This window comes from Nilaparvata lugens, chromosome 7 (genome assembly GCF_014356525.2).
Source record: "Nilaparvata lugens isolate BPH chromosome 7, ASM1435652v1, whole genome shotgun sequence".
Lineage (NCBI taxonomy): Eukaryota > Metazoa > Arthropoda > Insecta > Hemiptera > Delphacidae > Nilaparvata > Nilaparvata lugens.
Window position 1 is genome coordinate 60,971,609 of NC_052510.1, and position 15,517 is coordinate 60,987,125.

The window sequence follows — 15,517 nt, forward strand, 5'->3', positions numbered from 1 at the left end:
ATTAAAATTTAACCGGCACAATGAGAATCAAGGATATTCAACAAAATTTTTGCAAAATCTTCGTCAGGATGATGCAATCTGCATTTGTCCGACAGTGAGAAAAAATATTGTCACAAAGAATAAATTTGCAACGATGAGAAAATATAAAAATTAATAAGTTTTAAAATTAAAATTGAATAAATAAGCAGTTCCTAAGCCCATGATGAATATTGTATTCGAGTTTTCATATAACCTACAAAATTTAAATTTCAACCTAAAACATCAACATGTAGACTTGACATGGAACTATGAAATAGTTTTAATCTTACCTTGGTTTGCCTTTAGACTGTTTTAAACACTCCTGAAATGCGTTAATATCTTTCCAAAGGTTCAGAATCTTTTCTTCTTCCTTTGGAAAGTCAATATTTTCAGGAACTGGTTGCACCATTTTAGCAATCGATGCTGTTTAATACTTTGAACGCATTATTAGATTTTAAATAAGTTTATAAATATTTTTCGGATTCCAATTTTTAGAATTTAACTTAGAATAGATTTGAGCCGCTAAAGAAAAATGTGGTAGGTGACGAAGGCATAACCTTAAAAAAAGTTTTTAGGCAGCACAGTGGGACAGTGCCTTTTATGAAAAATGACGATTCAGAAGGCACTGGTAGAAGTGCGCATGCTTCAGTAAGTAGGGTGGTTAATTTGAATTGATTACAAGTACGGTACTGTAGTAGCAAGTAATACAAATCAATATTATGTATTTATAATTTGTGTATTATCAGGCACGGCCCTAGGGACTTTGCCGCCCTGGGCGAGATCGGCAACTGCCGCCCCCCCGCATGTATCCCGTCTTTAATGGTTAATCCCGGGTTCCACCCCTCCTTGAGCGATCGCCTAACGCCGGTTACACATTGGGCGGTTTCTGCCGGGGCGGTAATTTCGCCGTCGCCGCCGTTCGAGCAGTAGTCTATGGACTTGAATGAAAGCTTACACACTGGGCGGCAGAAACGCCACGCGGCTGGCGGTGTTTTGCCGCTCTTGTCTACGCAGTGGCGTACGTGACCAAATGGGCGTTAACACATTTGGCGGTTGTCTACCGTCGCCGCTGATCAGTCGTCTTTCCCAGTTGCTCCAAGTCAAAGGTTGAAAATCAGCCTTTTAATTTGTGTCTTGTTGTAAATTTTGTAAGTTGTTGTGGGACAAAACCCGCAACATATTTAAGGATCGAGATGCAACAAGGAATGCGTGGAAGGAAGTGTGTATGGTGATTAGGGGGGATTTTGAAACTCTGGATGACAAGAAAAAAACTGTAATATGTTGTATATTGCTGTCGATTTAATAAAAACGTTCATTTCAATGAATCCAAGCAAGGCGATTTCTCTGCTGTCTTCTTTTCCTTCGACGGCACAACAAAAGTGGTAAAAGTTGTTGCCTTTCTATTTTAAGTTAAACACTTAATAATATATGCTTTTGAAAAATGTGCAAAATACAATTAACTGAACACTCATGAAACAGTGAAGTCACAACACATTTGCGATGAAGAACTACAACAATTATTTTGGCTACTGATCATACGTGGCGGTAATTTTGCCGCTCGATGTTTGGCGGTATTTTTTCCGCTGAATGTGTAAGCTTGACTTTTTTTTCGAGGCTGTGACGGCAGTTTCGCCTCCGCAGCAGAAACCGCCCAGTGTGTAACCAGCGTTACTTTTGTGTCTCCGCTGTGATGCGACACCACAGAGTCTCAGTAAACTCTAAAAAAGTATGTTTAACACTATTTATTGACAATTATAAATATTGGTTAACAGTAAAGTCCAGTCAATATAGACATAAAAATGGGGGTTTGCTTGCAATTTATATCGTAGTTCTGATTTTTTTATATTTTATTTGGATACATGAGAGAGGTTCAGAACCAAATTCTTCATGTAAAATTCCCTTGTGCTAATACAGAGTGGCCCAAAAAGTTCGTATTTTAGGTTCATTTTTCAGTTTTCAGCTATTTCCGGCAAAATCAGTGATCGGACAGAAAAATTTGCTCTTGCCTTTTTTAAGATCATAAAATTGTGAATGAAATGAGATCATTCGGAACTTCTATCTCCAATGAGTACTGAGCTATGATTTTTCAAATATGAGTGATATTTTAAGGAAAAATCAATTTTGATCATATTTAGTATTTGATCAACAATATATCCCGATTACAATCTAGATGTAAAATTCAAAATCCCTCTGGGCATTTTTAGCTTCAACCATCATCACCATCCATATTGTCCTTACAGTGATATTTCGCACAATGATATAAGCTCATGAGATCATGTTCTATGAGAATCAACCGTTAGTTGCACTTCATTTCAGTATTTCCTAGTGGAGAGGCGCGCGAGGACACGATCAAGGATCGCTTAAGGATCAAGCTATCAAAATGAAAAAGTTTTCTTTTTTCAATCATTACTTTCTGAGACATGAGCGCCTAAAGTTTAAAATTTCGGACAGAACATTTCAAATTCGGTACGAGATGAATCCATAAAATTCAAAGGATAAATTCTTCATGGTATTTTTGATTTAATAAGAAAAATTTTCTGAAAATATCAATTTTTGAGAAAGTTTTTCAATTTACTAAAAATTACCAAAAATAGTGTTTAGTTGAGTTTTTTTTGTAAATTGAATAACTTTTTCAAAAATTGATATTTTCAGAAAATGTTTCAAAATTTTCTTGTTTTATTCAATCAACAATACCATGAAGAATTTATCTCTTACCGAATTTGAAATGTCCTGTCCCAAAAATTTAAACTTTAGGCGTTCATATCTCAAAAAGTAATGATTGGAAGAGAATGTTTTCCTAAGAAAACTTTTTCATTTTGATATATACCTGTACAAATCGAAAAACTTTGAAAATTATCACCAGCACAAGAAAGTTTATTTTTAGCCTTTGCACAGCCTTAAGACGTAGACTGCAACATAGTATTAGGCCTACTTAACTTGCTAAGTAATTAGAACTACAATTTCTACAAGTTTGTTTAACACACCTGTTCAATTAAGAAGAACTCGTCTGACCTTTGCAATTCCTTCACCAATTCTTCAAGATCTGGGGACTGAACTATTTTATGTTCGCTAGACCACTCAGACGTTCCTGGGACATTGTTGATCTTAGAAAAGTCTTCATTAGCTCGAGGTTGAGAAGCTTCTTATATAATTTTACCATTCCCATTTGATATTATTAATTTATTATTTATTTGTATTTTAAAATCTTCCGTTCCTTTAAATTTGCCACCCCCAAAACCTGCCGCCCTGTGCGGCCGCCCGGTCCGCCCACCCCTGGGGCCGGGCCTGTGTATTATAGTAGTATGACCGGAAAAATTATTCACTTCATAAAGTGATAGAAATTTAGCGGTGAAACTTATAATAAACTCCAATTTAAAAAATCCAACAGCCGCATGACAGATGCTTTACATTCTTGTTAATAAGATTTAAATTTAATATTGCAGGCCCAACAAATTTAAGTCAGGCTCAACAACTCTGGTGAATACTTGAGAAGACAACTTCACTGAATTAATAAACAATTAAAGTGGATTAGAACCCACCCAAAGCTGTAGGTCCACTTATTCACACTACGGTACTTTCATTACCATAACAAATTATCCAATAATCGTGATCGATAACCAGGCTTCCCCAGGCTTAGATCTTGTCAAAAATTAAAACTATTTTACGCATAGATGGCGGCGTCACAGACCAGCATTGTTATCATTGAAAAAATCCTTGAGTGTTTTTGAACTCGGTAGGTGAGCGCCCGTCCACGAGTGTGGCAGGCAGTTGAACATCTTGATTGCCAGCACCGGAAAAAATCTCTGACATTTGACAGTCGACGGCGTGGAACATCCAAGTTGGTCCTTCCCGAGTCTTGTGAGCATCAAACTTGCTATAAGTCATCACATGAAGTGCCTTTTTTAAAGCAGGAGAATTTTCTTAGCATGAGCTGAATGAGCCCACACAAGTATTCTATACTAGATATGACAGCTGAACACAGCATGAAACAGCATCAGCAGCCTATGGGCACTCAGAAGTCTTCTCATTTTACGGAGCAGATAGACCACTCTAGAAAGTTTTCTACAGACTCTGATGATCTGAGGTTCCCATGATAATTTGGTGTCCAAGCTGAAAAGAAACCAAGCAAGGTGATAGGAGCAGCACTGACAACCGCTGTTCTGGTCAGTGTACACAGCATCTCTTGGGTTTTGCTCTCATTCAACTCCAGCTTATTTGTGCAAAACCAACTCTTTGCCTCTTCAAAACGCTCGTGAGCCTTCAGCTTAGCATCCTCTGGCCCTTTGCCCTGTCCCAAGATGGTAATTTAAATGTTATCATCTGCAAAAAGCAGGCTGGAGTTCCGCATATGCAGGTTATTTATAATGAATAGAAACGATATCGTTAAAGAGGTACGTTTATTATTTGTTTTTAGAATGACCTATTTAAAAGCCTGAAGCTTATGTGCAGGCATGGAATAAAATTACTCTTTATTAGGTGGCGTTTTTTAAAGGAGATTTTAAAGGAGAGTATTCACTGCCACTCAACCTTGACTCGGTTAAAAAACAGAGAAGCGGCGAAGGTACAGTATGAAAATAATGTGTAGAGTCGATAAAAACTACCTGGCACATTGCAAACCTTTGTTTATTGAGACTGGAATTTATACTAACACTCCCTTGTCTTTGAATCAGCTCTGATGGTTAAAAGAAGACCCGATTATCTCCAACGGACCAACATATACATGGATACAACACAAGACGACATAATGACACCCATATACTGACAGTGAGAACTGGACTGGCGCAAGAGGGGCCCAGATACTTATGCAGCAGGATTTGCAACCATCTCTCAGAAGAAATAAAAAATATCGAAAGCATAGGCGCCTTCAAGGACCTCCAGAGGAGACACTTACAACAAAAGCCTTACTATAGCCTGCACGAATTCTATGATGACGGTGTGTTCCACAGGGACGACCACGGCGCTGTCGCGCAACTAGTGGGATATCTACAAATATCAAGTAAGTAAGTATAACAGAGAAGATGGCAGAGAGTTTAAAATACCGTGATGCATGTTTCTGAATGTTTCCGCTTTCTTCTGCCTTCCACCCTACCTTATTCACTAGTCCACTATGCTCGGACACATTTAAATTGATGCCTCTCTTTTGAACACTCTCATCAAATTTCTCTTTTATTCTCTGTCTTCACCGCCTCACTATGTTTTGAGCCATAATTTGGGCACCACCCATAGTTCAAAAGTGCTATAAGCCACAATTGAACATAACACCTGAATTGTATCTATTGTCTATGAATAAAAAAATAAAACTGGAGTGTTGGTAATCATGTGAAGAATGGTAAGAAGTCGAATGAGAATGCAGATTAAGATCACAAGAAAGAAGAAAATAATAATGTGAATAAGGGAATGGTAGGAGTGAGACAGACGTACCCCACTCCAGTTACTTACTTATCTAAGCTGGATTCTCACAATGTTAGAATATGTAATATGACTTCATATCAGTGACCAGCAAAGTGAAAATATAGAGTCCTGATTGAGTGATTGGACTGTTCACACTCAGTACGGCCGAGCGAGTGTGAATAGTCCCATAAGAACGTATGGGAATATTATTCTCAATGTACCGGTCACTTAAACGTCACTGATATATGGGAATCCAGATTTGAAGGCGTTCCAGTTAAAGGTGCATAACACAAAAAATGCAGTGTGGTATGGTACAAATATAGTACAGAGTGTTCCTAAAATATGCCGAAAAACTTCGTTAAGTGGTTTCCTCACACTAAAATGAAATAAAAAGTTAATTTTCTTCATTTTCATGAAAGACAACCACTATTCCAGAAACACTCTGTATACAATATAGTGAATTTCGCACCTAGAGCAGAAAATGAGATTTTTCCGGCTCGAAATCGGTTTTCAAGTCCGAGGCCGTAGGCCAAGGACTAGAAAAGATTGAGAGCCGGAAAAACATTTTTGCCCGTGGTGCGAACGATATTTTTCGCCACACTACAGGTATTACTGACAAAATAAATAAAGAATACTCGTTATCGTACCTATCTCTTGATTTTAGTGGTAGAAGATTTGCAGTCAGGATTTCAGATTCTTTTAAAATTTCACTTGGAATATCACGGGCGTCGCCATCTTCAAGCATTTTTAAAAATTCGGAATGCACTAATCAACAATAAATAAATGAATAAAAATGGTTGCGAAGCGAATGCTGAATTAGTTTGATTCGAAATTCGAACTGAAATAATGGCGACTTCAGATGAAGAAAGTTGACACTCGCCCGATCTAGGGGATGACTTATTAACTACGGACTTCCATGTTAGCGGCTGGAAAGGGTACTCTTTCCGGCCTAAAGAAACCTGTTTCTTACGTCAGACGAGAGTCATCTGCAAACAAGGTCTTTCAGATCTACATAGGGACTGGAAAACAGCTGCTTTCTGTGCAGTGTGACGAAAATACAGTCTTTTCACAGTATATTAATTTACAAGTATTAACACAATTTTCACAGTATCAACACTATTTTTCACTGTAATCAATTTACAGTATTTTCACAGGTAAAAATAAAGTGTAGACATTCAGTTATTATAGAAAAAGAACAACACCAGTTTATTGTTCATACTTATGATTACAAATTACAATTACAAATTAATTATATCATACAAGATCAATAAACTTCATTTGAAATGTTTTGATACACATACTTTTAAAATTTGTATGCAACAAACTCAGAGTTCAACATAAGAGCGTTTTCAATTGTCACTCATAGATGACTCAAGACTACATATCTAGACTCAAGACGATAAGGAAAGATTGTTTCTACTTCCGCGCTTTAAGGGTCTTTTACATTCAAGTTTCTTTGAATCCAAGATTTTTTACGTTTGAGTAGAATACATTATTTTTGCAAACTTGGAGTCAGGTTTACAAGAACATAAACTTGAATCCACTATATCATTGTAGACCCAATATAATTGTAATTTTGGAAAATAATATTGTACTTAATTCTGTGTACTTTTAAAATGCATATATGACTTGCTTATTGCTCTCATTGTAGCCTCATTGTCAATAAAAATTATCTTGAATCTTGACCCTTCTTCAAGTTTTGTTGATTGAAGTAGATGTTGTACAGATATATAGTCAGTAGAGTACTTCATATATTATTATGAAGTACAAAATCTAATTAATATTGAATTTTTCTTTTACATCTGCATCATACATTTCCATTAAGTTGTTTTTATACATTCTTCATTGACTGAATACAGTCAATAGATATACATTCTTCATTTTTTATAAATTCTTCATTGACTGACAACTGTATTTATCTTATTTCCTGATTTGTAGGTTGGATTGTACCTTCAAGATCCAAGATGAATCCAAAAGTCAAACATGTTCATTATTATTTGTAGGTTGATTATTATTAACCTACAAATGGGGAAATAAGATAAATACAGTTGTCAGTCAATGAAGAATGTATAAAAATGAAGAATGTATAAAAAATGAAGAATGTATATCTATCGACTGTATTCAGTCAATGAAGAATGTATAAAAACAACTTAATGGAAATGTATGATGCAGATGAAGAAGAAAAATTCAAGATTAATTACATTTTGTACTTCATAATAATATGAGGATATAATTTGAGGATATGAAAAATTTACCTCACTTTTGCAAAAACCGCTCATTTTACTCAAACGCTCTTTCAAGTTTTCACTTCATAATTATATATTCTTTTAAAGGTTATGAAAAATTGACTTAAAGTTTGCAAAAATCGCTCATTTCACTCAAACGATCTTTCAATATTGCACCTCATTATGCAAGGCAAAATAACAGGTAGGAGGAGGTCAGTGGGCGAAGAAGGATAAATTACTTTTTGTGTAGTTGAGAAGTTGATATTGTGGTAAATATTCATATTGAATGAAAAAGACTAAGAAATTGTCAAAAACCACAGATTTATCGATACTTAGAAAGACCGGTTTCGGTTATTACACCATTGTCAATCTGTGGTGTAATAACCGAAACCGGTCTTTCTAAGTATCAATAAATCTTTGGTTTTTGACAATTTGCCTCCTGCAGAGCCATAACAGCCGAGCTCTGGAAACGCAGGTCAGTCTTGAAGTCCTGTGCGATCTCACGAACAAGGCGCTGGAACGGCAGCTTAGTCTTTTTCATTCAATAAGGATATATTGGTTGCGCAATTTAAGGAATTGGTTCATGTGCATCTAAAATGAACTTTCCCTACAGTTACCTTGAAAAGTGGCCATTGCTGCACTGATTACAGAACGCAAAGAATCACTTTTCCGCTCTAGTGAAAAAATTTCCGCAGGGAAAAATTTTTCCTGCACTCCAGATTTGCAACATGGCAACGCAAAATAGTTAGTAGGTTATATGGAGCACCAGTTCAGCAAAATCGAAATTAAGTTGGTAACAGTGACTGTGGTGCACGTTATAAGAGTCTTGAGGTGGTGGACAGGCACAGTGGATGACAGCAGTTGACAGCACACAGCCGCCATTCAAACACACATAGTACATTCTATTTTATTTATTAATAATAAAATTACACAGATATACATTTGATGGATTTCAGGCAATTTTACCCATAATTACCCATTTTTCATATTCAATGGTAACTGTAGGAAAAACTTAATGTGAAATACGTGCGCAAAGTTCCTCTGCTGCACTCAAGAAATCATTCCGCCCTCGCCTACGGCTCGGCCGTAAACGTTTCTTTCGGTGCAGCAAACTGTCACTTTGCGCACTAGTTGCACAAATAACTATTTCAAGTCAGCTGTAAGCAGGGTGAAAATTGCCATCATGATAGCCAACCTCCGCCATGGAGACGGCACATGAAGAAGAGAAGAAGATCTTTCAAGTTTTCTTGACTCGAAAGAGCGCTTGAGTAAAATGTACGATTTTTGCTTAGAGTCAAGAAAACATGTCTAATGTGAACTCCGCTTTAAGAAAGATTGTTCCTTACACCGTGCTTAAGGCATGGCGGACAAGGGCAGTCGCTTGTAGTCGACTTTCTCCAGTATGACGAGTGGTCTGAGTTGATCGGCAAACGCGCGCATATCGTCAGCAATGGCGTCCTGACCTGACGGGGCGAGCACACTCAGCTCAACCAGGTAGGACTGCGAGACAGGTTCCAGGCTCTCCGGAGGTTTACCCTGCAAAAATTAGTAAATTTTATTTTTTTTACAAACTGTTGAGTATGGGTATGCGAGTTTTTTAATACGAGTTTAACCACATTAAATGCACGTATGTGCAAGTATATGTGAGACCATGAATGACCACGCGTGCAGGTGCGAAACAAAATCTGGAAAGCGAAATACTTAAACTGAAACACTTGCTAAAATATTAATTTTTATTCAAATAAAGAGGATTTTTGAAGAACATTTCAAGTCTCTTCAATTCATAACAATTTTATTGTGTATCATGTAATTATTTTAATTGTATTGGGGAATAAAATGTTTTTGATTTGATCTCCGTCCCCAAGCTTGTATTGTTAATATACAGATGTGAGTTATTTACGGATTGGAGTGTTGATATTACATTTTGTAATGACGATGCCTATTGCGATCTTGTTTCATTTCATGACAAATAAAGATCTTGTATTCTTGTAAAGTCCAGTCACATCTCAAGTCAACTTATTTCATCAAACCATAGCATGCAGACCATAGACAATAATTCAAATTCAAATTTTATTTATTCAAACTCACAATATTCACATTCAGAATCAATAAGAAAAACAAAACACACAGCTCAGTAAGATAAAAAATAATTAATGGAAGATTAATAAAATAAATACTGGTATGTTTCATTAGAGATACGGTAAATTTGTGAATTGGAATAAAAAATACTACCTGCTGGAAGTATACAATACTTCACGTTTGCAAGCAGGAATGAATATCACTTCAACTAATTTTAAATGCATGAATAAAAGGAGAAAGAAAAAGAAGAGAGAAAGAAAAGACTAGCAACCATTCACTCTCACTTTCACTCACCTTGCACACTTTCCAATAACAGCTCATCTTACTAATGCTTATTGCCAGCCACCAAAATTACATTTAAACTATGAAATAACATTAAATAAGGATTCTAAATGGTCAGGCATAAGACCTCTGAGCCATCTAAGAATTCTTTTTTTGAAAACAAGTTGATTTTGAACCCTCTTGATTTCAATTGGGATGTTATTAAAAAACTTGGGGCCAAGAAATACAAACGATTTCTGGAAACAAGTGGTATACGATCTGGGAAGTCTCAGTAAATCAGCTGTCACTCTCCTAGTTTGATAGCTGGGAACATCCCCGAGCAACGTATGACCACCGTTTCAAGACATTACAAAGAACATATACAGGACCTTAAAGACATACATATATCTAAGAGGCAAACATCCAAGGCACTGAAGCATTTAAGCATGCAATAGCATGTTTGCATTTGATAACAATGGCCTGGTTGCACAAAAGCTGGATTAATTTCACGAGAACCAATCAGAGAAGGTTTTTTGATAAAAAGGCTTCTCTGATTGGTTCTCGTTGAATTAATCATGGTTAATTTAACCAACTTTTGTTCAACCGGCATTATATTTTGTAATTGACGATGTCTATTGTGAACTTGCTTCATTTGATGGCAAATACACATTTTGTATTCTTGTAAGTCAACTTATTACATTAGACTATAGCCTACATAAAAATCAGCCACAAACCTGGCCCATCTTGTAGATCTTGGACACGGTGATCTTCATGCGACCCTTGCAGAACATGTAGCCGCGCACAATGTACTCGAAGTCGAGCCGACAGCCGAGCTCGGTGAGGAAGTCGACAACAGTGGAGCTGGTGCCGATGTCGATGCTGCTGCGAACAATGGTGGGACGCGACTTGGCGTCGGGCGCGCCCAGCTCCGGTTGGCCGATGTAGCGCAACTGCCAGGGCGCGTCTTGTGTGTCCAAAGCGCGGCGCACGCGCAGTAGGAGAGGTTGTGGACTGTTAGGCCCTGCTGGAGGCCCTGGTGTCAACAGTTTGAAACGGAGCATAGAGTAGAGAATGATAGAGTGGTTACGAGAGCCGTAGGAGAGGTTAATAGTTGAGCCTGGCTTTCATTAGTAGAATTTCACTTTTTCTGTGGTTGAGAAGTTTATATTGTGGTAATTATTCATATTAAATAAAAAGACTAGGAAATTGTTAAAACCCACCGATTTTATTGATTTTATAGAAAGACCGGTTTCGGTTGTTACACCATTGTCAATCTCTGATAAACTTTTATTTCAATAAAATCTGTGGTTTTGACAATTTCTTAGCCTTTTTATTTATTATTTAATTAGTTTTTATTTAATTGGGATGCGATATTACATACGAGGAAGACCATGACTTGAATACAAAAATTAACAGATTCCAGTACATATGCGGAACTATTAACAACAGAACTCTCAAAAATAAAGCCCGAAAAGAGACGAAGCTCAAATTTTATAAAGTAATGGCCGTCCCTACACTTTTGTATGGCTCTGAAACCTGGGTGCCAAAGAGAGAGTGGAGCAGGTTACAGGCGGCCGAAATGAGATTATTAAGGTCAGTGAAGGGATGCATGGCACCAGAGAGGACAGGCTTTATAATATTGATATCCGTAGAGAGCTCAATGTGATCTCTATACCTCAACGAGTTGATGAGAATCGACAACAGTGGAGAGAACATGTTGAGAGAATGGGAAACGGAAGAATCCCCAAAGCTGTCATTGCTTACAAGCCAGAAGGGAGGAGAAGTATTGGCAGACCAAGAAAAAGGTGGGAGAATGTTTGAAGGCGGAACCGGTATTAATGCGTAGAGTTCCCTAGGCAATTACTAACTATCTTGTGAACTCTCCCATGAAAACGTTCATGGTAGAGTAGTCATGGTAGAGCACTAGTTTTTAGTATAGTAGAGTGGGATAGCACCGTGGGATAGTACTCTACCACTTGCCTTCCCCACCACCGCTTCCCACTCAACTCTACCACTATAATGCTAATGAAAACATTCTCGAGTCGAGCTAGTAAAGTAGAGTAGAGTTCCGTATTGATATTATAAGGTTAGCTCTGTTCACTAGACAACACACTTTACCTACTATATTCTCAATTGTAGTGAAAACAGTTACTCGACCAAGTAAGTAGAGTAGAGTTAGCTCGGTAGAGTTAGAATGCCAGTTACTCGACCACTAACTCTACTAGTGAAAACCAGGCTTCAGGATGTGATCACATGGAATGCGTACAGTATATGTGCAAGTGCACGCTTTGTTATGCATGACCAGGCAAGCAGATTAGAAACAAAATCTGGAAATATAGAAATAGGAACACTCACACTGAACGCTAGCACTTGCTGGTTGCGTTAAGTGTGAGCGACAAGTCACAACGTGTTCCAATGGAACTTTTCAAATTTTGTTTTTCGGCTCATGCATGACCTGATGTCAGATGACATTTGTCATTTGTCATTGATATTTCAATTGACTGCTGTTCTTACAGTATAAATGACTTGATGTAATGTATAAATAATGTGTTGTAAATTAGTAATTTTATGACCTGTGATATATTGATGTTAAATTTGTTTTGACTGCTATCCTTACAGTTTGAGATACTTAGTTAGGAATTTTCTAATTAATTGTGATTGATTTGATTTAATTCAGGAGTATTTTTTCAATTTGAAAATGATTTGTTTGTGGTTTGAACTGTAAATTGAGTGTGTAATTGAAGAATGAAGTGACACATAACCTAGCTACATTTGGACTGTTGTATAAATTAGAATTGGAACCGTTTTGGGCTTATATAAGCTTGTGGTACTTTTCTGTGAGTTGTGTGATTCTGAAAGATTAATAATTTTATGACCTGTGATATGTTGTTAAATTTGTGATTGCTTGTATATTTTTTGACGATGTCTTGCATTTGTTTTTAATGTTCTGACAATAACCAAATCTTAAATCTTATTACGGGTGAGGAACTGATTTGAATATTCAATTATTCTTGAAAAATTGTGAAGTTTTTAGTTACGATAAACAGGTTGATTTTAATGCAAAATACTGCTTCTATGTCTCTGAAGGTACAATTTCTTACCGACTGCCGCGGCTGGTGCACATTTTTTAGTTTAATTTAGTCTGTGACAGTCACAGACTAAGTTTACAAACGTAAATAAGTGTTTATTATGGACATAGTTTATACGTCAACTCTACGACAAGGACCAAGTCAGGTCCACTTTCTGACACAGTCAACCCAGTTATCTGGTCATGACTAAGGAGAGAAGTAAGTATGAAGTCTATGACAAAGAATAAACTAAACTAAAAAATGTGCACCAGCCGCGGCGGCCGGTAAGAAATACCGGTCCTTAGTCTGTGACAAAGAATAAACTAAACTAAAAAATGTGCACCAGCCGCGGCGACCGGTAAGAAATACCGGTCCTTAGTCTGTGACAAAGAATAAACTAAACTAAAAAATGTGCACCAGCCGAGGCGGCCGGTAAGAAATTGTACCTTCAGAGACATAGAAGCAGTATTTTGCATTAAAATCAACCTGTTTATCGTAACTAAATACTTCACAATTTTTCCCTGGACACATGTTACTCACTTATGCTGAAACACATCTCATGGTCGTGAAACGTCTCAGGTCCCGAGTCGACATTGTCGCAAAGTCCTCTCAGTCGATGTAACAGTATCTCGACGGCACTATCCAACACACTGCCTTGCAACAGGTACTCCTGGTTGGGAATTATGTTGCCTTTCAGTGCAACCGACAAACTGTCCATAGCGGTCGGCGGTTGCTGTGAAGACAGCTGGCCCCATTCCTGGAGAGAGAAAAAATTAGTAACAACATGATTTCTGTAAAAATGAAACATAATACATGATTTAATGAAAAAGTAAAATCACAATGGATAATAACGTTTCTATGTATAACCTGAGAGTTACATCTCATAACATTTATAATATTAACTATTCAGATTTGACAATAGTGAGAAGACAATTGGGGTATCTTAGCTCAAAAATAATAAATATAATGCCAAATGCATTGTCAGAATATCTTTCTAATAGGGGTAGACAGAGGATGGAACAGATAAATAAGTGGGTGATACAAAATTTTTTCTTCGACATCAGTCAAATATTATAATTACAAGACTAGTAATTTATTGTTAACTTCGATTTTTTTGTAGCTTTGATTATTAGTAAATAAATTTTTTATATTGTCTAACAGCTGATACTCTCACTCAGCGGTCAGGGTTTTGCCCTTGCTGGGTGGTGCCATGTAATTTTAATTTATATGTAAAATAGCATAATATATTAATATAATCTAGAATATTTCTTTTGTAAGTTTTTTATTTTGTATTTTGTTTTTATGGGCAATAAAGATGTTTAAAAAAAAAAAAAAAAAAAAAAATCATCTTAATCATCTATTCCTCTATCCATTCGCAATCGCAAAAATGAATGTAATGAGGGAATAGGACAAAACTGAACATAAAAACTCCTATTCCCCAATTACATTAATTTTTATTGTTTATTCCTTAATTCTCTATCCATTCACAATGGCAAAAATGAATGTAATGAGGGAATAGGACATTCTAAACATAATAATTCCTATTCCCCAATTACATTCATTTGTATTTTTTATTCCTCAATTTGTACAAAGGTTTGTTCAAAAATGTTAGCAAATATGAAGGTTATAGATTCATCGATATCAATTGAGTACAAATACCATAATATTTATTGTTAATTAATATAAATTTGGTGTTTTGTATTGAACGACCTACCCAATTCATAACCTACAATTTGAAAAACAAGGTTAAATTCCCACTAAAGTTGAATACATTTTTGAAACATTTGAATTGACTTGCATGTAACGTTACACATTAACAATAACAAATTATTAATAATTTTTTAATAAATAAATCAGCCTACACAGATTCAGCTCACTAGAAAACAAAGTCATTGAATCAACTCCTATTTTATAGCACTTCTTTCCTTTAACTATTCACATTTGTTCACAACAAACAACTTGGTAAGGAATGATTAAAAACAGGGTTGCCAATCCTAAAAATGAATGTAAGGATGTTTTGAAATCGATAGGAAGAAGTGAAAATCGAACATTTTGATATATCGATAAAAAATGACCCACTCTGTCGCTGACCGCATCTGTCGGGAGGTGTAGAAATGAAAATCGACCGCATTTGTCGCCTCTTGACACGACAGATGCGGTCAGCTCAGGAATGTGACCCACTCTGTCGCTGACCGCATTTGTCGGGAGGTGCAGGAATGAAAATCGACCGCATTTGACGCCTCATGACACGACAATTGCGGTCAGCTCAGGAATGTGACCCACTCTGTCGCTGACCGCATTTGTCGGGAGGTGCAGGAATGAAAATCGACCGCATTTGTCGCCTCTTGACACGACGAATGCGGTCACCTCAGGAATGTGACCCACTCTGTCGCTGACCGCATTTGTCGTTAGCCCAGTTTGTCGTCGGTCTCAAATGTGTATCGACCCACTTTGTCGTCGACCCACTTTTGTATC

At 36.8% G+C, this 15,517-nt stretch overlaps 2 protein-coding genes across 2 annotated transcripts in view; both read right to left on the reverse strand.

The window, feature by feature from the left end:
* LOC111051261 (isoleucine--tRNA ligase, cytoplasmic) overlaps positions 1 to 601 on the reverse strand; it is an 88,979-nt gene extending 88,378 nt beyond the window's left edge. Inside the window, exon 1 of the mRNA XM_039433290.1 lies at positions 309 to 601. Within this exon, the coding sequence (XP_039289224.1) occupies positions 309 to 427 (119 nt within the window). The 5' untranslated portion in view covers positions 428 to 601. The remainder of the gene's footprint in view (positions 1 to 308) is intronic.
* Positions 602 to 8,175: 7,574 nt separating this feature from the next.
* On the reverse strand, positions 8,176 to 15,287 carry LOC111064073 (mediator of RNA polymerase II transcription subunit 18). The gene is made up of 4 exons (XM_039431998.1): positions 15,220 to 15,287; positions 13,583 to 13,833; positions 10,709 to 11,007; positions 8,176 to 9,170 (listed from the first exon to the last, which is right to left on the reverse strand). Exons 1-4 carry the CDS (start codon positions 15,285 to 15,287, stop codon positions 8,988 to 8,990), a joined length of 801 nt encoding a protein of 266 aa, XP_039287932.1. The 3' UTR covers positions 8,176 to 8,987.
* Between the last annotated feature and the right edge of the window lie 230 nt (positions 15,288 to 15,517).

Bases quoted from the DNA above. Each gene is read 5' to 3' on its own strand.
- LOC111064073 (XM_039431998.1), bottom strand. From the start codon at position 15,287: ATGAGGCGTCAAATGCGGTCGATTTTCATTCCTGCACCTCCCGACAAA. The intron at 13,834-15,219 runs GTCACATTCCTG...TCATTTTTACAG, and splicing joins TGCGGTCAGCGACAGAGTGG to AAATCATGTTGTTACTAATT. The intron at 11,008-13,582 runs GTGAGTAACATG...TGTTGACACCAG, and splicing joins TGAGATGTGTTTCAGCATAA to GGCCTCCAGCAGGGCCTAAC.